The sequence below is a fragment of the Felis catus genome, chromosome B1 (assembly GCF_018350175.1).
Source record: "Felis catus isolate Fca126 chromosome B1, F.catus_Fca126_mat1.0, whole genome shotgun sequence".
NCBI classification, from domain to species: Eukaryota; Metazoa; Chordata; class Mammalia; order Carnivora; family Felidae; genus Felis; species Felis catus.
The window spans coordinates 198,260,475-198,281,380 of NC_058371.1; the positions used below are offsets into that span (position 1 = coordinate 198,260,475).

The following is a 20,906-nucleotide window of genomic DNA, read 5'->3' on the forward strand; positions in this document are numbered from 1 at the left end:
CAAACACAAGCAAAGAGAGGGCTTCCGCGGCCCCCCGCTACAGCACGCTCGGCCCCCGCAGAACTCCAGCGAGGAGCCGCCCGAAAAGCCCGCTCTCCCTTCCCCCGAAGAACTCCGCAACCCTCCTCCAACCGCGGCCAGGACCACTCTGATGGAGTGGGCGCTCCCGCGCCGCCCTTTTACAGGACCGTGTGTAACGTCACTTCCGGGGGCGGGGCGGCCGGGGCGGGCCCCGCGCGGGGCGGGGGGAAGGGCGGCCCCGTCCGCGCAGGCTCACGCGGGCTGCAGCCGCCGAGCCGAGCGCTTGACTATATATGGTCAAAGCTGGGGGCGAGCCGCGCGCGGGGCCGCGCTTCCGGGTTCGGCGCGTCCGCAGCGGCAGCGCGCAGGGCAGGGCGCGAGCCGGCCTCGGAGCCCCGGCCTCGGACCGCCCCCTCCGCGCCCGGCACGCCCGGCGCCGCCTTTCGGCCCCCGTCCCCGGCCCGGCCTCCGCCAGTCTGCTTCGCGGCGCGGGCGGCCTCGGAGGCTCTCGGCGAGCGCGGCGCGGTAACAAGTGGGCAGGATGCCGTACGAGATCAGTAAGTACCGCGGCCCCGTGCCCCCGGGGTGGGCGCCTATGTCCCCCGTCCCCTCGGCCATCGGTGGGGCGCGGGCGGCCCGGCGGGGTCCCGGGCCGCGGGGGAGGGGTGAGGGCGCAGGCCGGCGAGCACCCCGCCGCCCTCGGGGCGCCCGGCGGCGATCCCCGGCCCGGGAGGGGGTGCCCCAAAGTTGGCGCTGCGGGCTGGGCCCGTGGGAGCCCCCGCGTCCCTGAAGGGCCTGGTCGGGAGCGCAGACCAGGAAGTCGCGCCGTCCCTTGCGCTCCTTCAAAGTGGCTGCCGCCCCTCCTGGTGGTGGCAACAGGTGACCGGCTGAGACCGGTCCAGGGCCCCTCTCTAGTCCGCTCCCACCCCTCCGTCCTCAGCCCGGCCTGGGGGATGAGGCGGGGGCTGCCCCTAACGTGCTCTGCTTGATTTGTGTCTCCGCAGAGAAGGTGTTCGCCAGCCTCCCCCAGGTGGAGAGGGGCGTCTCTAAAATCATCGGCGGCGACCCCAAGGGCAACAATTTTCTTTACACCAATGGGAAGTGCGTCATTCTAAGAAACATCGACGTGAGTACCTCCTCCCCGTATCCCCCCGCCCAGGCGGGGGTTCCTATCTTGGGCGCGACTCTCAGGTTAATTCCTCTTCCCCTCTACGGCTTCTTCTCCCGCTCTCCGCAGCCTGAGGAGGGTGAGGACGCCACGCCCCCTCAGCCTTGGGACCACACTTCGGAAGCCTAGCAGACTAGCAGATGGTTTCAAGGTGGCCAGGTCCACTTCTCACTCTTTTCATGGGGAAACTGAGGCTCAGATTAGTTCAGATCATAAGTATAAGCGCTCTGGATTAGGGAGATCGGACACACCCGGCCAGCTGCTGTCGACCTTGGGGTAGCTGGTGACTTGGGCCTGGGAATCCCAGTGCCCTCATCTGTAAAATGGAGGTGATGACACCAGGCTCCCCCCCCCACCCCCCCACTTCCCCTGACCGCCTGTGCCCGCTGAATGAGATGATGCGTCCCTCCCACCGGCTCGCCTGGCACACACCCAGTGCTTGGTAAATGGCCCTTGTGTATAATCATTACCAACACCCAGGGGCTCTCAGTGTGAGCGGCCAGGACTCACACTCAGGCCTCTCTGCACACACCATCCGGATCTGAGCCCCGGCGCAAAATCAGGAATGGTTTATTCCCATGAAGCGTTGAGACAGACATTCTGTACTCAGGCCAAGAATGCTTGTCGAGCCAATGTCGTGGGGAATCCTGTTACTCCTCTGTAATTACCCAAACGACCCAGTCTGCTTGTTGGTCTCCCCACCGCCGAGATTGCACACTGAAATCTTTCTTCACCCTTCCCCAGCCTGAGTGACGGGATGGAAGGGGAAAGTGCCAACACAGCCATGGGGGGGGGGGGGGATGTTCTCCTGAACTGTGCTTGGGGTCGGGCCTCGTGCACAGTATGTAGGTAGATGATTTTGATTGGCCGTGCTCCCGAGGGATGTCAGCTTAGCTTCACATCTGTTGTGAGTGATTACCCCTAGTGGGTTGGGATTGTTGCTGATCGGGTGCACGTGCCCTCAGGAACCTCACAACTGGCTGAGGGAGCGAAGGAGCTGTGTGGGCCTCCGCTTTCTTGCCTGTAAAAGCAGAGGCCTCTACCTGGTCTGAGGTGCTTCTGGCTCCACCCTCATCTCTGGGTAAGCCAGCCTGTCACCGTTGCCCCTCTGCCCAAGGACTGAGCCCCATGTGACAGTTTCAGCCCTGCCCGGGCTTGCTGGGCCCCTCAGATGAAGGGGGTGGGTGGGTGGGAACGTTCTCTGAAAGTGCTAACAGCTATTGTGCTAGTCACACGGATTCCTAGAAAGCTGATCTGGCCTCGCTCAGAACTGGGGGAAACCTTGCCAAGGACTTAGATGGTAATGATCCGGAGGTCTCCAGGGTGAGGTCCCGAGATTTCGACTAAATAAAAGTTTAGACGACCCAGAGTAGATACTCACTGGCAGTTTGGCAAACAAAGTGGACTAAAGCGTTCTCAGGGATCCAGCGCATTGGAACACCAGGCCTGGCCCTAGCAGTCACGCTCATGTCCCTGCAGTCTGCGTGTACTTCCAGACGGGAGGCCTCCCGTGAGGTGGCCACTGTGTGTCTGATACCAGGGAGGGTTCTTCAACTGCAGCATCTCCCTCAGCACTACCCCCACCCCCCGCCACTGGGCCCATTGCTCCGAAGAGAGGTGAGGCCAGTGATCAGAGTTGTTTCCACCGGAATTGTTCACAGTCGCACACGGGCACCCCCTTCGCCACCATTCCCCGCCTCGTGCAACTCATTCTGCTCGTTCTTCGGAAGTCTTTCTTTTTACTAGTACCCCAGGCTTCACCGTTCTCTGTTGAGGGTGCCTCTGCTCTTCTTTCCCACCTATTTGTAAGTTTCTGCAGGGCCCAGGACAGCACGGTGCTGCTAATGCGTCCCTTCCTGATCTGGATGTACATCAGGCACCCCAGGCTCTTGTTGGATTGAGGGACCGTTGGTACTCAATTAAGGATGGGCAGCATTTTTATTAGGGTACAACATTCCTGGGAAAAAAGACGTGAGCCCTCGTGAACGTTCAGGGAACAGGAAGGAAGATGGTCTGGTTAAATTACAGGAGAAGAGATCCGAAGGAAAGGTGGAGACCCGGTTGTGGAATGTCCAACAGATGTCTGATTGGCTTCTACTTGACGTGTCCTAAGCACAGTAGGGTTTCCTGTGTGTCCTGTCCCCCAGACAGCAATGCTATCGCTCCAGCTGTTCAGGCCCCAAACCTTGAACTTCTGCTTGATTTCCCTCTTTTTCTTCCACGCCACGTTTAATCCCTCCAGTGAATCCTAGTGACTCCTCTCAAACTAACTTCAGAATCCGGCATTTTTTCTACCTGCTGTTTCCACCTCCTCCAAGCTACCATCCTCTCTGGGTTGCAAGACAGAAAACCCAAACTGGTCTCCCTGATTCCGTGCTGGCTCTCCTCCAGTCTGCTCTCAGAGCATGGCTGGACGGGGTTTGGTAAGATAGGAGGTGGCATTCATTGTCCTCTTTGCCCTCCCTTACTATGGCTGATGCGGCCTCACCATCGAGCCTGGTACCTCGGTCTCACCCCCAAAACCCCACCCCACCCTTCTCACTCATCTCCAGGCACCCTCGCCTCCGTGATCTTCCTGAAACATGCCACACGTCTGTCTCAGGACATGGGAACTAATAGCACTCCCATCCTGGCCTTCTCTACCCCGCAGCTAACATGGCGGGAGCCGGTGGGCAGGCCGCCACATCCTATGACCAGATATGCCCATCTGCCTGTCTTCTGTAACCAGACTGGAAGCTCCTTGAAAGTAGGACTTTGTTCTTCTGTTTCTTTCACCTCTGTGTCTTCCCCCAGGAGAGTACCTGGCACATAACAGGTGCTCAGTAAGTATTTGTCACAACGCCTTGAAAGCCAGGCTGTGCCTTGGAGATAACAGGCAGCCATTGAAGGTTTTACTGCCTAGAAATAAGAAAAGCTCCGCCTGCATAAGGTTGCTGGATCTTTATTTTGTGGCGTCTCCCTTTCCTACCAAACAGGTATCCATACCCTTGTGACTCCCCATTTGGAAGTTCCCATTCGTTGTGTGGACTTAAAAGTTGTTTTGTGAACCCAGCACACTGGCACTTCATAAACTTGAAAGAGTATTTATTTCCTATCAGCACACCTGCAGAATTAAAAGTTTGCAGTGATGTGGCCATCTGGAATAGAAGAAGCCAGGGGCGGCCTGGGTGGCTCAGTCCGCTATGCATCCGACGCTTGATTTTGACTCAGGTCATGATCCCAGGGTCGCGGGATGGAGCCCCGTGTTGAGCTCCGTGCTGAGAGTGGAGCCTGCTTAAGATTCTCTTTGTGCCCCCTTGTGCTCTCTCTAAAATAAAAATCAGAAAAAAGAAAACTCCAGAAGGGGAGAGCCTGGTATATTCTTACTTCGAGGCCAGCGTCGCCATTGCCCCTGCCTATTCTGCAGAGACAGGGAAGAGCTTTCTCCCAGTGGCAGTGAAGAAGCTTCTCCGTGATTCTGAACTGCCCAGTGTCAGAAGCCCCTTGAAAGCTGCCACAAGCAGTCAGCAGATTTGCTACAAGGGCGAGTTTGGGGCTTGCTTTTAAAGGACCCGGTTCCAAGGGGCGCCTGGGTGGCGCAGTCGGTTAAGCATCCGACTTCAGCCAGGTCACGATCTCGCGGTCCGTGAGTTCGAGCCCCGCGTCAGGCTCTGGGCTGATGGCTCAGAGCCTGGAGCCTGTTTCCGATTCTGTGTCTCCCTCTCTCTCTGCCCCTCCCCTGTTCATGCTCTGTCTCTCTCTGTCCCAAAAATAAATAAACGTTGAAAAAAAAATTTTTTTTTTTAAAGGACCCGGTCCCTAGATTCCAGAACTGAAATCTGTATATTTGAAAAAATTAGGTGCATGAAATCAAATTCTAGGAAGTGAAATGTTTGTTGCAGTTCAACACTCTCTGCTTCCAAGTGCAGTATGAAGTTCAGGGTTGTTGAACCTGAGTGCTGAGCTTCTCATGGTGCGGTCTGTAGCCAGTCATGTGTAGAAGGACCACCTGTGCATCGCCCCCCATGGGGGAGGGGGTATGTAAAGGGACAGATGGCTTGAGAAGGGCTGACGTTGTCCCTTCTGTCTGTCTGCACATGCCTCCTGAGTCCCTGCTGTGTGTGCTGGGAGCACAGATCCAGGGGAGGCCCCCTCCTGCACGGAGCTCGTGGCCTCGCTGGGAGTGAAACAAGCCAGCAGGTGACCGAAGGGAGCAGTGTGCTGGGTTAGCACCTGTGCAGAAAATGAGCAGGGTAGCACATGCGTGAGCTTAACCCGGGAGAGACCTGGGGGAGGGTCTGATCTTTAAGAGGAGTCAGGCCCAGACAAGGCCACGGAGCTGTGTGGACCGGTAACGTGATCAGATCTGAAGTAGAGCTTGTTCTGTGCCTCAGGTTGGAGGTTCAAGACAAACGCACTCCGCAAGTGCTGATTAGCTGCTAGAACCAGCCCTTGCTTCCTGTTTTCCCCCACACGTTCACCAAGCTTGTCTTGCGGAGCCCTGCCCATGGCCACCGTGTCCAAGATTTAAATCAGTGGCTGGGAGGAGGTTTTGCCCCCAGCCCCACCCCCTAAGAGCTATCTGGCAATGTCTGGAGACATTTTTTTGTGCTACTGGTATCTATCTAGTGGGCAGAAGCCAGGGATGTTGCCAGGATCCCACAATGCTCAGGACTGTCCTATAAGTTATGTGGCCCCAAATCTCGGTAGCGTTGAGAACCTTGGTGAGTAACATTCTAATGCTCTGGTTAGGTGCTTTAAAAGAATCTTCTGAGTGATTTGGGGGCACCTCGGTGGCTCAGTCGGTTAAGCGCTGACTCTGATTTCGGCTCAGGTCATGACCTCATGGTTTGCGAGTTCGAGCCCTGCCTCGGGCTCCGTGCTGTGCTTGGGATTCTCTCCCTTTCTTCTGCCCCTCCCCCGCTCGTGCTCTCTCTTTCTCTCAAAAATAAATAAACTGGAAAAAAAAGAAAAAGAATGTCCTGAATGATTTGGAAACAAGAGGGAAGAACCAGTTGCACCACAGAGCAACAAGGAAGTTTCCTGGAGAAGGGACACCTCTGAGTTGCGTTTTGGAGGATGAGTAAGAGTTCTCCGGGAAGAGGAGCGAGACAGAGACCTAGCAGAGATGGGGGAGAATCTAGACCGGGAACCAAATGTGCACAGAGGTTGGAGGAAGTTTGACACGGGCTCCGGGCGGTGGCTTCAGTACATTCCTTAACCCTGTCTGTGGGGGCGTAGAGCGGGCTCTCAGAGCCTTGGAGCTTAAAGAAGTCAAGGTTACCGCCTCATGTCTGAGGCCAGCGGAGAGGTGGTCCTGGTTCCCGTTGGGTTGTGGAAGTCGGCCGTGCCCCGGAACGGTTGGAGGTGCCCATTTGGATCCCTGTGCCGCACCCAGCCGTCATCCCCCACGGGGCCTTGTTGCAGATGACGTGTAGGCTGTGCACTGGAAAGGGCCCTTTTTTGCTTCTTTGCTTCTTTTCCAGGGTCTCGGTAGAACCTGCCCGGCTTTGGTGGTGGTGGACCCCCTAGAAAGACCTGGATCCCAGGCTCCGCTCAGCTTGCTAGTAGCTTCTACCCACCAGTTTTATCTCTGCTCCCTGGAACCTTACCCAGAAAATGGCAGTTTCTCCACCGCAGGCCATCCCAGCCTGGGCATCCCCACCCCCAGCCCCAGCCCCGCCCATGTTCAACCCTTCTCTGCGGGGACCGCAGGCTTCTGCTGGTCCAGCGCGCTGCCCTGAGCACCGCCTCTGGTAAAGGAGCTCATCTTTGTTGAGCACTTGGTACGCTGGGCAGTGGCCGAGCACTTCACGTACGTACTTCATCCAGTTTGGTTTTCTTATCTGTAAGAATAGGGAGAACGGGTAACAGGGTCACCGTGGGATGTCACAGAGTCCTTTCACAAGTATTCCTGGAGGGTTGCCTGGGCTGTGATGGTACACGGTGCCTTCGTCTTCACATCCGCCCTGGTGGCTCAGTACTCTCTTTCTAGAGGTGCCAGACTGAAGCCCCAGGGGTCCCTTCATGACTGCTCAGTGAGGCCCTGCACAGGCAGAGGGAGAGGAGGGACAGGAAGGGAGGTGGCGGTGGCCTTGTCTGTGCTGGGGTCCCTGCTCTAAGGCTTGGTTTGCTCCGTTGGGAAGGGGTTGAGCTGGGAGGCAGGAGGGAAAGTCACTCCGGGAGGGGTGGGCCCTGTAGGACCGCTGAATGACCTGGCCCCACACCGTTCAGAAACCTGTGGGCTAGACAGAAGTGCTACTCTGAGTTAAAAGAATCAGGCTAACGATGGTTCCAACCATAAGTGAGAGGCCAAAACTCAGGAATGAAGGCTCTTACCTGACTTCAGGTCCCCACCTCCACTGCTTACCAGCGGTTAGCCTTGGGCACGTCATTCGTTCTGGGCCCACGTCTCTTGGCCTGTGAAGTGGGTTGTGAGGTTACCTTCCCGTGAGGTTTCAGAGGACTCGGCAGAAGGGTCCACTGTCCAAGAGTGAACCCTCCATACACAGCGATTTCGCAAACGGCCCTCAGGGTCCAGCGAGCCCTGGTCTCCTGGGGCATTTGGAGGCTGCCATGTTGGATCAGATACAGGCCCTGCCCTCTGTGGAGTCTGCTTAGCGTGAAGCCTTGCAGATGTCAGAATGGCCCGCAGTACATGGCGGAGAGTAGTAAGGGTGGTGGGGTGGGAGGTTGGATGGGAATAGGCATTGGGGGTTGGGGGAGACTGTCTCCAGTTGGGAGCATCGGGGAAGGATTCTCGGAGGTGGCTTTCACTTGGGTGTTAGAAGGTAACAGGAGACATCATTGAGGATCAGGAAGGAGCGAAGGCGTTCCAGGCCGAGGCAGATAAAGGGAAGAAAGTCACATAGTGATTTCATGGAGGAAGGAGCAGGGCATCATGGAAAGTGGACCTTGGATTGCTGGGGGAGGGTGCGTTTCCTGCAGGCGAGAGGGAGCCTCCAAGGTCGAGCAGGGTGGTGCTCGTTGGGTGCAGCTTGGGTGGCGGGTTTTATTTCTGCAAAGCATTCGCTCACCACTGGATCCCCAGGGCCAGCCCAGATTCTTGGAAGGAGTAAATGAGCCATCCGTCCGTGTTCTGTGTATCTTTCGAGGCTGTGTGGAGGGGCTCGGCTGCTGGGTTCAGCCTTGCCAGTCGGGAAGTACAGATGTCTTGTAGCTGCTTCGGAGCCGGGTTACCGTGCAGTAATTTGAGTTTGTCCTTGGTCATCAGTGAACAGAGGCTCTTGCAGATCGTGTCTGATACACGGGTCCAGCTACCGGTTACTGCTTTTAGGAACTAGAAGAATTTAGAAAGCTCTGAAATGCAATCCTCCTGGAAGGTCACGCTCACTTTGCCTGGTCCAAGTTTGGAGGAGCCTAGGGCTTTCTCTGGAGGCTCCAGGGGACATCGGCTGCTGCAGGAGAGCCTGGAGGCCCCTCTCGCAGAGCCCTGTCCGACAGCTTCAGCCCTGGTGGGCCGGGGAGGCCTTTCCAACCTCCTGATGCGTCTGCCACGCTCACTGTGGCTCAGGAGCTGAGGTGAAAGCTGCCACTCCCTGTGACCTGGGCCAGTCACCAACCCCACTATACATGGTGTGATGGCCTCTGACCCCTCCTTGGCACTAGATAGAGCCTGAGCAGACATGGGGACGTGAAGGAGCTTTGGGGAAGCCGGTGGCCCAGATGCTGCCCAAACAAAGTGACTTTTGGGGAACCCCCCCCCCCGCCCTTTCGTTGGTGTAGCGAATCTCCCGGATGGGGCGGGGCCTGGGAAGGTATGGGGGTTAGTCTCCTGGCAGAAGGTCTGGCCCTGGGGAGGGGTCTTGGCGCAGGTGGGAGGCCAGGGGGTGTCTGGTCCGCACGGAGAATGGGCCTCCTGAGGTTCGGTTGAGAGGTCTGCTTTCATCTGGCCCCGCTGGGCCCCAGTCTGGCACTCTGTCAGCAGCCCAAACACCCTCACCTTGCTGCCCCCGCAGGCCTTTGGGTCTGCAGGTGCGTGATGGCCGGCCATGGCCCGTGTCTTCTGTGAGGCTCCCTGACCTCCCAGGCGCGGGGGCCGCATTCTGGGACTGACCCCGGGGTCTCACCAGCCCCGAGCTCTGTGTGTCACTCAGTGATGTTGCTGAGTGCCCACTGCCAGACCCTGAGCTGGGGGTGGGTGGCTCCTGTTCTAGTCCCCACGTGGGCCTGGGGAGGGAAGGGGCCCTGGCCAGGTAAGGCCCAGGGAGCAGCTCTTCAGCCCAGGAGGGCCTGAGTGGGGCTGGAGTGGGGGGTCCTGTGTGTGCTGGGGGGTCCGGAAAGAGTGCAGTTAGTGGAGTCGGGTTCTGCCGCTCCCGAGGGAAGGATATCAAGCAGGGGAACCAGGTGATGAGACATGGGACTTAGAGACAGGGGATGAGGGGTGTAGCGGTCCACGGAAGGTAGAGAGCAGTCCAGAAGGTACTGTCGTGGTCCCCAGGAGGGACCTGGATGGAATCTGGCAGGGGCGGAAAGAGGAGGTGGGTCTGGGAACTGTTGAAGAAGACTGGCGGGGGTGTGGAGGGCCAGGAGCAGGCCTGGGGTCGGGGGCGAGTAGATGGAAAGTTGCGGCCAGCCAGCCATCAGCCAGCCAGCCCACATCCCCTCGGCACCCAGGTCTCGCCCTGGTCTGTGTCTCAGGTCTCCTGTACCCTGGTGGCAAGCACCCGCACTGCCAGTAGAAGTGCAGGAAGGCCTGGGGGAGGGGCGTCCCAGCCTCAGCACCCTTTGGGGGATGACCCCAAGGCCTGGCCTGAAGCATCTCCCAAGGCCCCGAGGGAGGCGGAGCTCCTGCCGCCACAGGGTTATTCCTTGGTGCACCCAGAATTGGCTTCTTTCCCTTCCGTGCCTCATTTCCTCTCTTCCCTAGCCCTGCTCCAAATAAACTACGCACCCAAGTGTATTCTTCACCGAGGCAGCAGGAGAGGGACAAGTGAGGGGGATCTGCCACCCCCTGTGAGGCAGGGGAGTGGGTGTTGGGTCCCAGTCCTAGGGCCTTACAGACTCCAGATTCCGCTGATCTGGAATGAGCCTGAGCTGGCAGGGCACAGTGGGGACAGGGGACCCGTTATTTCTGCCTCTAGTAGCTAGCCTCCCTGTGTGTGCCGAGCAGAGCTGGGGAGGTTGGCACACACTCAGCTGAAATCATCGTGTTCAGTTGGAGAATCTGGCCCCTCGCTCGCTAGCTCAGTTGCATTTGCAAGGCAGACAAGAGCCATGTCTCATGCAGCCTGGGATTCTGGTGCCGAGCCTGCTGGGGATGACCTCGGGTGTTTCACAGCCCCTGCAACTGGCAACCCTGACCGTTTAGGGGCAGAACTTCTGCCCAGAACCTCTACCTACTCATCTGGTATCCCTGCCCTGGGTCCTCGGAACCCCCAGTGGGCCTGAGTGCCAACATATTGGCAAGTTGTCCTTGGGATGGGTTTCTCATCTGTAAAGTGGGCTGGTGGTGCCCCTCAGTCAGCCTTGAAACAGACATCTGGAGATGGATCTTGGTGGTGGTGGCCTGTCTGAGCACCTCTTTTGGCCAGTTTCTGGGCAAGGGGTCTTGTCCATAGTCAGGTTTTGAAATTTTCTTTTTAACGTTTATTTATTATCAAGAGTCAGACAGGCATGAGCATGGGAGGGGCAGAGAGAGGGGGAGACACAGAGTCCAAAGCAGGCTCCAGGCTCTGAGCTGTCAGCACAGAGCCCGACGTGGGGCTCAGACTCACGAACTGTGAGATCATGGCCTGAGCCAAAGTCGGACGCTTAACCGACTGAACCACCCAGGCGTCCCATGGTTGGGTTATAGAACATGAAAGCACTAATTTGGGCCAGGAGTGGGTTGGATACCAGACATCTTAATTTTATTGAGGCATAATTTAGATATAGGAAGATCAGGAAGATTCCTCTGCTGCACAACTTGACAAATGTGCACGGCCTGTAACCACCACTGTAATCTGGACACAGAACCTCCTGTCATTTCCAGAAGCGCTCCCCTAACCCGTTGCGGCCAGTGGGGTCCCTTCACCCCAGCACCCAGCAAGGACCAATCTGCTTTCTGTCCCTTTAAGTTTGCCTTCTCTGGAACAACCTGGAGAAGGAGCCACGCAACCCAGGGTGGTCTTTTGTGTCCTTTTCACTTAGCATAATGCCTGTAAGGTTCACTGGAGTTGCTGAGTGTGGTTGCTGAGTTGGTAGTATGTCGTTTGTTCCCCTTTATCGCAGGGTTGTATCCACTGTATGGATCCAGTGCGGTGTTTCTTCATTCGCCTGTTGGTGGACCTTTGGGTTGTTCCCAGTTTGGGGCTATTAATGCATAAAGCAGCTATGAACCCTCACGCATGTGTCTTTTTGTGGACGTGTGCTTTTATTTCTTGGGTACGTACCTAGGAGTGGGATTGCAGGGTTTTGTGTGGGAAGCGTCTGCCTAACTTCGTGCAGAACTAGCCAGACTATTTTCCATCCGTGTCGTCTTGCGTTCCTGCCAGCAACACGTGAACATCCCAGCGCCCCGCACCCCTGTCCTTGCCAGCATTTGGTGATATCGTTCTTTTGGTCTTGCTGATTCCAGCGGGCGTGTAGCGGTATCTTATTGTAGTTTTGATTTGCTTTTCCCAAAAGGCTGATGACATCGAGCACCTTTTCCTGTGCCTGTTTGCCATTCATGACATCCCATTTGAATACATCGTACCTTTCTAATTTCACTAGCAAATGATTATTCTCAGATGGATTAATCTGCGAAGAACGTGTTATCAACTGCCTGCTACGTCACTTAATGCTAAGCGTTAAGTCTCGGGGGTAAAAGGGACTCCGTCCACTTTTCTTTCTCCAAAAAACCGTTTATTGAGCACCTGCTACTCGTTAACTGCCATCATGGCTGAAAAGATAAATGCCCTGGAAGCAGGTGGCAGAAAAACAGATGAGAAGAGATGACAAGAAGGTTCAGGACTACAGCTCTCCCCGCAGTCCAAAAACACGGTGTTCGAGGAAACGTTTTGTGAGCCAAAATGGCCTAAAGCAAAGAAATAGTTATCGTTACTTTATAATGAAAAAATTTTTGAGTGGTCCTAGGCCCACCCCCAAATCACCTTTCTCAGGCTTTTCTGGGACCTTAGGACACATCTTGCTAACAGATGCACAAAATAAATTGAGACAAAGTGCAGATGCTCTCAGACACAGCTCGGAGCTCTGGCAGCTTGACGCCGAGGTGATGAGTGTGGTTCCCAGGGAGGGAGCTGGGGGGCGCCGCTCGCTGCTCCGGGGGGGGGGCACAGCCGCCCCATACCGGCTCATCTCGCTGTGGCACCGATGCCGAATGCTATCCTGGCCTTTGACCTTTCGTCATGAAAGTGAAAAATGCTGTCCGATTTCTTTCAGTCAGTGGAAACAGGTACTCAATGTACGTCTTTTGGAAAATGGAGCGGCACAGCGCGAGCGTTGGAGGCTCCGAAGAGAGAGGAGGCCGTCCCGGGAGGTCTCATGCAGGAGACAAGTCTTTGGTTAGGCCTCATAAGTAGGTGTCAGCAGGCAGGAGGGCTGCTCCTGGCCAGGGAACAATGTTCGCAGAGACACGGGACTAAGAGGAGAGCCAGAAGGCGGCTGGCGGTGGGCGGGGCTAGAGTTCAGGGTGTACCCGTCTGGACTCAGTCTTGAGGGATGGGGATCCCATAGCCAGAGGGCGGAGAAGAGCGCCGGCCTCTGATCTTGTGGTCAGGTCGGGGAGAGGTGGGGGCGGTGGGGGATCAGGTTAGATGTACCTGCAGCAGCCGCCTCTGGAACGCTGGGCATCCCACACTGGGACCTGCCATGGCCTCAGTCTCCAGCCTGTGGGAAGCTGCCTCTTTCAAGAGCCCTCGGTTTAGAGAAAGTGGACAGCGGGAATCAGGAGTAGATGACCGCGTCTTTATTCCCCCCTGAAAGAAAGCCCGGCTGCCGAGACGAATTGAGAGCATCTCAGTATGCGTGTGTCGGGTTCACTGAGGCCTCTCGGCTGTGTGTGCGAGTGGGGGACGCCGTGCTCTACTTTTAGTAAATTCTACGTTAAAACCTTGTTGCTGAGTAGTAGAGGTACTCCTGCTCCCAGATGCCGGCCCCGTTCTTGGTGCCAGTCCAGCCAACCCTCCATCTGTGCTGCGAAGCGAGCGGGAAGCCCACGTTTCCCGGCGAAGGTTGTAACAAAGAGAGGCTCCCACCCGCACGCCCCACTGTGCTCCTGGAGCTCGAAGCAGGGCCCCGTGACAGGCCGTCCAGTGGCAGCCGGGGTAGAGATGCTGGTGAACAGGGGGACCACAGGTGCCTCAAGAACACAGCTGCCGATGGCAGCCTCCCGCCAAGGGAAGTAGGACGGTCGACTTTCCGTGCGACTTCTGTCTCGTGTGTGTGTTTCACGAGTACGTACTGGTACTATGGCAAGTGCGGAAAAGCAGAAGACAGACAGTCCTCTCAAGTTCTTCAGCTGTAGGCTAAAGAGAAAGAGACGAAACTACCTGGATTTCTGTCGCCCGAAGATATGCGGGTGGGTAGAGGTGCTGCTGAGATTTCTCCTTATGGAGGTTTTGACTTGGGTGCTTGTGTGTGTGTTATCCCAGTCCCCACGCCCCAACATCCACTAGCCGGGAGAGTGGGAGGCATTCCTTGTGTTCCTTCTGTCTCCTCCTTGCAGAACCCAGCCGTTGCTGACATCTACACGGAGCATGCCCATCAGGTGGTGGTGGCCAAGTACGCGCCCAGCGGGTTCTACATCGCCTCTGGAGGTACCTGTGTGCGTGCGTGCGTGGCTCACGGATGCATGTGGTGGGGTCCGGGAGGCCCCCAGGCCAAACTGGGCTTCGGGCTTGGGAGGGTAGGGTGGGGGGAGGGAAGGGGGGGCAGCAGGTGGAACCAGTGTGATTAGTTCCACTTGGGGCTGACAAGGGATGTAGAAGCCTCCAAAAAGCCCCATGGCAGGACTTTGTAGTTGGCAGTGTTCCAGCTGGTTCCGGCTCCGAGGTCAGCAGAAATGCTCACTTGAGGCTGGCCAGAGGCCTTTGTGGGCAGCTGTATCATGATGTTTTGGAGCTCATTTTGTGTGTGTGTGCTTTTTGAATTGCAGCTTTGTCTCGTGTCACCTTTATTCATGAGCTGCTCCTTTCCCAGTCCCTCTCAATGCTGGCCTCAGGCAAGCGCTCTGGTCTGTGCCTTTGCTCTCTCTAGCCAGGCTTTTGTGTGGCTCTGTGGGAGGCTGGCTAAGCGGAGGGACAGAAAGATCTTTGCCACGTAGGATGCTTTGTTTACCCCGGGTCTTTGGGGTAGACCTTTGATGAGAAAGGGAGGCACAGAAGTTAGCGTGGCTTACCCGTGTCTCGCATTCATTCACTCACTCATTCGTTCCTATGCTCTACAAGATGCTTATGGCTGCCTTGCCTGTGCCCAGCCCTGTCTCCAGCCCCGGGAGAGACAGGCGAGTGAGCTGATGCGGGCCTGGGCCTTGTCAGCCTCCCCAGAGAACAACAGATGAAGGAATGGCTGGAAGAACTAACCAGCCAGGAGAGGAGGCTGGAGTTCATACACTCCGGGAGCCGTTTGGTCTGCACTGGGTCGCTCCCTGTCCCTGGAGGGTGTGCCCCCTACTGACTGCACAGGCTTCCTTGAGTAACTTACCTTCCTGGGCCTTGAAGTTCTCTCCCAGAAACTGGACAGAGGATCCAGAGTAGCAATGGGTGTGAGAGGCCTACGATGGTCTTGCCCTGGTGGCCACCTGACAGCAGGTGACCCAAGTGTCTGCCACTAAAAGTAGGACATGTCAGGGCAACAGGTGTGCTGGCTGATGACAAATACCGGCGGTCAGGGATGTGTGAGAAGGGCTCGGCCAGGAGTCTATCCTATAGTGGGCACTTAATGACGCTTGTGTTTAGCTCTACTCCAAGGCTATCCGTAAACCTTTCATTTATTTGTTTTTATTTTTTCTTATTTTTTTTTTTTTAACGTTTATCTATTTTTGAGAGAGCGAGAGACAGAGCATGAGTGGGGGAGGGGCAGAGAGAGAGGGAGACACAGAATCTGAAGCAGGCTCCAGGCTCTGAGCTGTCAGCACAGAGCCCGACACGGGGCTCAAACTCATGGACCGAGAGACCGTGACCTGAGCCATCCAGGCACCCCTTGTAAACCTTTGATTTATATTCCTTGATTTATTTTCACCCTGCAGTTCCACCCCCTGTTCCTGCTTGCCAGCAAAATACCTTTTCCTTGAAAGCCCCAGGATGTGGCCCTGGTGCCGGGAGCCACAGGTCTAGCCGCTGAATCACTTGGGAGCCCCGGGCGGGGTGCTGCACCGGCTGGAAATCTGGGCGCTTCAGACCCCAGCGCTGAATTGGTGAGGGAGGCTGGCCCAGAGACCGTGGCAAAGGACAGTCCACAGAAGTAAAGGATCGGTTTGATCCTGACTTTCTCGGAAAAGTGCCCTGACTTGGCAGAGGAACTGAGGGAGGTTTGGGCCGTGTGCAGATCAGGTGTTCCTGGGCGGAGATCACGTTTTCGTTTCTAGCCTGCTGCTCCCTTTAATCGAGTGCACACAAGGAAGCCTCCACTGCAGAGATTAGGTCCTGGGCTAAAAATAGTGTGGTCGTGTAGTAGGGTTTGGAGTGTGCAGGAGGGAGGCTGGGAAAGTGCGTGCTCTGGTTAACTGGGTTACCTGGAACCTGGGGTGCCCAGGTTCTGCAGGGGAGGGGCCTAGTACCCCGGGAGGCCTGCAGCTCGCTCCCAGATGGGGTTCTAGCTTTCTGCGGGACCTTTAGATTCCTGTAAGTCTGAATGGTCTGTGTCTGCTGAATGATCAAGCCTTCCGGAAGGCCTGAGTAAGGAGCCCGTGGCAGGGGCTGGACCCCCAGCCCCAAAAAACACGGTCAGTCTCTGCCGCGGGGTTGATGTAGCCCACGGTCCCATGTTCTCAGTGCAGAGCCATTTCCAGGGCAGGCCCAGTCCCCTCCAGCAGTGTCTTCCTTGTATAATTTTGATGCTGGCGGTCTGTGCCCCACGCTCAGTCCCTGGGGCACCCCCCGGGCTGTGAATCCCAGGCTGCAGAGTGGCGGGCATCCAGGAGAGGGCCCCATGCCTAGAGGAGAGGAGAGTTGCTCAAGTGAGGAACATAGAGGAGAGGCCTTGATGAAAGGCACTGAAGGGCCCTCACACTCCCTGCTCCCTGTCACCGCCCCCCCCCCACCATGTTACTAAGCTGCTGGAGAGAGGGGGCAGGTTCACCCAGACTGCCCCCCTCAGTGCCCCCCTCTTACTGCCTGGAGGGGGAGACGCCTTCCAAGTGGCAGACAGCAGGCACTCTTTCCCCATCATCTGTGGCCTCCTGCAGGTGTCCTGTATCCCAGGGAAGGTGTCTTTGCTGTGCCCTCAGCACTTAGCATGGGCTTGGGGCTCGTGGGCCCTTGATCAGTATCTCGTGACTGCACAGGGTGCTGCCTGCCCCAGTTGGGCCTGAGCACCTGGCCTTCAAGTCCCACTGTCTTCTTTTCTAGTCCCAGCTGCTTCCAGAAAGGATTAAATGTATGGAAGCAAGCTAAGGGTCTCTCAGTAGATGAACGGATACAGACAATGTGGCGTGTATATGTATGTGTATGTACGTATATACATATATACATATATATGCGCATATGTATATATACACACACACACACACAGCGGAACATGACGCAGTCATAAAAAGGATGAGACCGCGCCCCTTGAGATACCACGGGAGGACCTAGAAGGTATCCTGCTAAGCAAAGCAGACTGAGAAGGAGAAATACCATGTGATTCCTCTTAGGAGTAGAATCTTAAAAAAAGGATGAATTAGCAAAAAGCAGAATCAGACCTATAAATACGGAGAACATGCTGGTGGTGGCTAGAGGGGAGGGGGTGCGGGTGGGAAAATGGGTGGAGGGGAGAGGGTCGGTCATACGGGCTTCCAGGTGTGGAGTAAGGAAGTCACGGGAACGAAGGGCACAGCTCGGGGAGTACAGTCGGTGACCCTGCAATAACGACGTGTGGGGACAGAAGGTAGCTACTTGTGAGCACAGCGTAATGTGCAAACTTGTCACATCCCTGAGTTGTACCCCTGAAAGTAACGTCACGTCGTCAGTTATACCGGACGAGCAGGGCCCGTGGGAGGCGGCTGGCGGTCTGGTGAGGGAGGCGTGGGGCGAGCAGCTGGTGCCGGGCCTGGGAAGGAGCCTGAGCCACCCAGGGAGGCGGGAAGGCTGGGTCCGTCCTGGTCGAGCAGGTGGGACACTGTCAGCCTCTGCTACACTCAAGTGTAGATGCCGATTCTACGTGACTCCGTAGAGCCCCCTGGACCGGCCTGGGCACAGCCGACCACAGCCTGGTGTGTGCATGAGTGTGTGCGCACGTGTGAGCGTGAGTGTCCGTCGTGCACACATAGCCTCTGCTTTTTCCTTTCCTTTCCTGCTGGCTGCCTTGTTAGGGACGCCCCTGGCTGCAGGTCCCCTTTGCGGCTCACCTCGGCCAGGCAGCTTTCCCAGACCTCGCCCAGAGAGCTCCAGGTCCCCAGGACCCCCACGTGGTGCTCTCCATGTGGAAGTCAGCTTCTCCCTGTCTGCCGCACAGGACTGTGGGCCCCCGGGGTTTGCTCATGGGTCAGGCTCTCCGGCAGCCTCCTGCGGAGCCTTAGTTCGCTGTGAAGCGATGACTAACTTGGTGACGGGACCCTGGCGGGGAAGGGAAGGATGTGCCGCTTCCCCTTCCAGGACCCTCGTGGGCCTCACACGGGGATCCTGCAGCACCCAAGTTGTCTGGGCTGTGGGGTGTGCCTTAGATGCCAGAGGGCGGCACGGGTGGAGTGGAGGGGAGCCCCGGTGGGGGCCACCGTGCGCATCACGGCATGCATTAGCTGCACACAGCTGCGCTCCTTGTCTGTGTGAGCACGGCCACTGCACGGGAGAGGTGGCTGTCACTAGTACTGTCACACTTCGGAAATGAAGAACTTCGGTCCCAAGCGTTAAGAAAGCTGCCTGAGACCCATGCGCCGCTTGGATCCCCCTACGAGGAAACCACAGTCCCAGAACCAGACCGCTTCCTGATGCCTCGGAAGTGCGCCTCCGCGTGTCTCTGGGCGTTCTGATCCACACCCAGGGTGCGTCATCCAGGTGACTGCTGGCGCCCCCCAGAGACCCGGTAGTGGCCCCCACAGAGGCCACGGGCTCTGGTTGACCGGTGGTGGGTTTTGCTTACCTGAGACACGTCCCTCCTCCCAGCAGCAGCCTCGGGCAACGCCAGCAAGCCTGGGAACCCTGGGCGGTGCTGTCCGGGCGTGCCTTGTGCCCACACGGCCCTGCCCCAGGGGTAAACTTGGCTCTCGCTACCCCCTTGTGTCCACAGATGTATCTGGGAAGCTGAGGATCTGGGATACCACGCAGAAGGAGCACCTCTTAAAGTATGAGTATCAGCCTTTCGCTGGAAAGATCAAGGACATTGCTTGGACGGAAGACAGTAAGAGGATCGCAGTGGTCGGGGAAGGAAGGGAGAAGTGAGTCTCTGGCCTCGGCCCTCCCTGCCCGTGTCCCTTGGCTTTGCTTTCTTTCCGGGTGCCCCCGGTGGGAGGGGAGCAGTGACACCTGTGCCAGCTTGGACTCGTGTGGAGTCCCCCCGGGGCCCTGGTACCTTCCCTCTGTCTCTGACATCCGTGGCCCCTCACCTCTTGGAGCTCCAGCCGTCATGCCCACAGTCCAGGCTGCAGGAAACGAGAAGGTGAAAGAGTTACAGCTCTCAGGAGCGTTACTGGGGTCCCTCCCAGCATGCCACGGCCACACCTGGCTGCAGGGAGCTGTGCACCCCACCTGAGATGGTCACTTAACGAAGGAAGAGGGGGCAGGTGGCCCGCAGTGGCCGCCGCGCTCACGGCTCTAGCGACCGGTGGGGTCAGTACCGCGACTCAGGTTTCCGACTCCAAGCGAGGTCAGGGTTCCCCCCAGGGCACCACGGCCGCCGTCAAGCACTTGGAATTTGGCAGGCACACATCTCCCTACTCAGAGGCTATTTTTACTGCGTGTTCTGACAGGTATTAATTCTGCCATAGCTTTTCCAGTCATCCTGTTGGTCTCAGCAATTCCGCTTTCATTCAGTCACACGTAGTAACCCCCGCGGTACGTTTTTATCGGATGCCAGCTGAGCGCAGGACATCCTCGCCTTTCCAGCAGGGGTGGCGGCTGCTAAATATCTTGGTCCCGCCCAGTAAAACTGTTAGGAAACTGGTAAGCCATAGGGCTACTCCCCTGGCAGGTGTTTCTAAGGCACATTCCACATGGGAGGCCTGTCGGCCTCGACCATATAGACCGAATAGGGATTCCAGTCCCTTCCCGAAGGCACTTGCTCTCGGATTCTCCAGCAAATACTGTGCAGAGCTGAAACCATGGGAGGCCTTCAGCGTTGACTCCTTTAACGAGCGTGCGTGAAGTGTGGCCACCAGCACTGCCCACCCCCACCCCGAGCACTGGCCACTCAGCTGCCCACATCTCATTGACTGTCCCCAGGGTTGACTTTTTCCTGTGACTCCTCTCGTTGGGTCAAGGTTTGGAGCCGTCTTCCTGTGGGACAGTGGCTCTTCCGTGGGCGAGATCACGGGACACAACAAAGTCATCAACAGCGTGGACATCAAGCAGAGCAGACCGTACCGGCTGGCAACGGGCAGTGACGATAACTGTGCCGCGTTCTTTGAGGGGCCACCGTTCAAGTTCAAGTTCACAATCGGCGTAAGTGGACTTTCCCCTGGGGGTGGCTTGCACGCAAAACCAGCAGTCTAGACCTGCAGCTCTGGCAGCCAGGTCGCAGGCACGTGCCATTAACGCCATGACGTGTTGACGCGTGGACGGAAGTGGAGTTTACAGGGGAACTTCACACACAAAGTGCGTGGGGCAGCACTCGAGCCCCCGGCCCGCCTAGTCCTGCACTCAGGCCCGCCTGGATGCTTCCAGTAGGGAGGCGCTCGCCCCGGGAGAGGTGTATGTTTCTGGGGTTGCAGGGAGGGTGCATCTCTGATGCCGTGTGGCCAGGTGAGCGTTCTGGCTGGAGGAGCCTTGTCAGAAAGGGGTGGCCCAGGCCTGGCTCTGGTGGTGCCAGCTTGAGACCTGCTGAGCCTCCCAAGCGATAGAGGTGGCGAGCTTCCGGGGATACCTGGATTTGTCTCGTCTGGTGAGGTGATGAGGGCAGGGTCCCAGCTGGAACGTGACATGTGATGAAGAGAGATGCTTCGACTCTCAAAGACTCATGCTCTAAATGCCTTAGCGGAGCATGTCCTAGCCCTGCACGTGCTCCCTGACTGCGACGAGGGTCTGAGCCTAAGCCTCCCTTTTCCCGTCTGCAAGGTGGGTATGGAGGCATCGATACCAGAGCATTTTAACCATGAACTTTACTGCACAGCTGCCCGCGGGTCCAGAGCGGTTCCTTGCCCTACCTCATGGAGGATTAAATGAGAGAATGCCCTTAAAGAGACTCACTGGGGCCTGCTCTTAACTCCGGTGACTAACCACAGTGATTCATAGATAGCGGGCAGGGTGTGGCTAGAAAGGATGATGACACTTCCTCAGCAGGTCCCCCACAGGGCAGCACTGGGGCAGTGGGCGGAATTTGCTGTCGGACACTGAAGGGCTCTGCCGGGGTTCCTGCTGGTAGTGAAACAGGCTTCCATCCATCCCCGGGGCCCTTGAGCAGGGCCTGGCCGGCTGCGTGGGAAGCACGGCAAGGCTTTCTG

General features: G+C 57.2%; 1 protein-coding gene across 1 annotated transcript in view; it reads left to right on the forward strand.

Moving 5' to 3' along the window:
• The first annotated feature begins 323 nt into the window (after positions 1 to 323).
• The window catches only part of WDR1 (WD repeat domain 1), a 44,715-nt gene continuing 24,132 nt past the window's right edge, over positions 324 to 20,906 (forward strand). Inside the window, exons 1-5 of the mRNA XM_023253311.2 lie at positions 324 to 578; positions 1,026 to 1,147; positions 13,839 to 13,929; positions 18,539 to 18,686; positions 19,728 to 19,908. Of these exons, the coding sequence (XP_023109079.1) occupies positions 563 to 578; positions 1,026 to 1,147; positions 13,839 to 13,929; positions 18,539 to 18,686; positions 19,728 to 19,908 (558 nt within the window). The 5' untranslated portion in view covers positions 324 to 562. The remainder of the gene's footprint in view (positions 579 to 1,025; positions 1,148 to 13,838; positions 13,930 to 18,538; positions 18,687 to 19,727; positions 19,909 to 20,906) is intronic.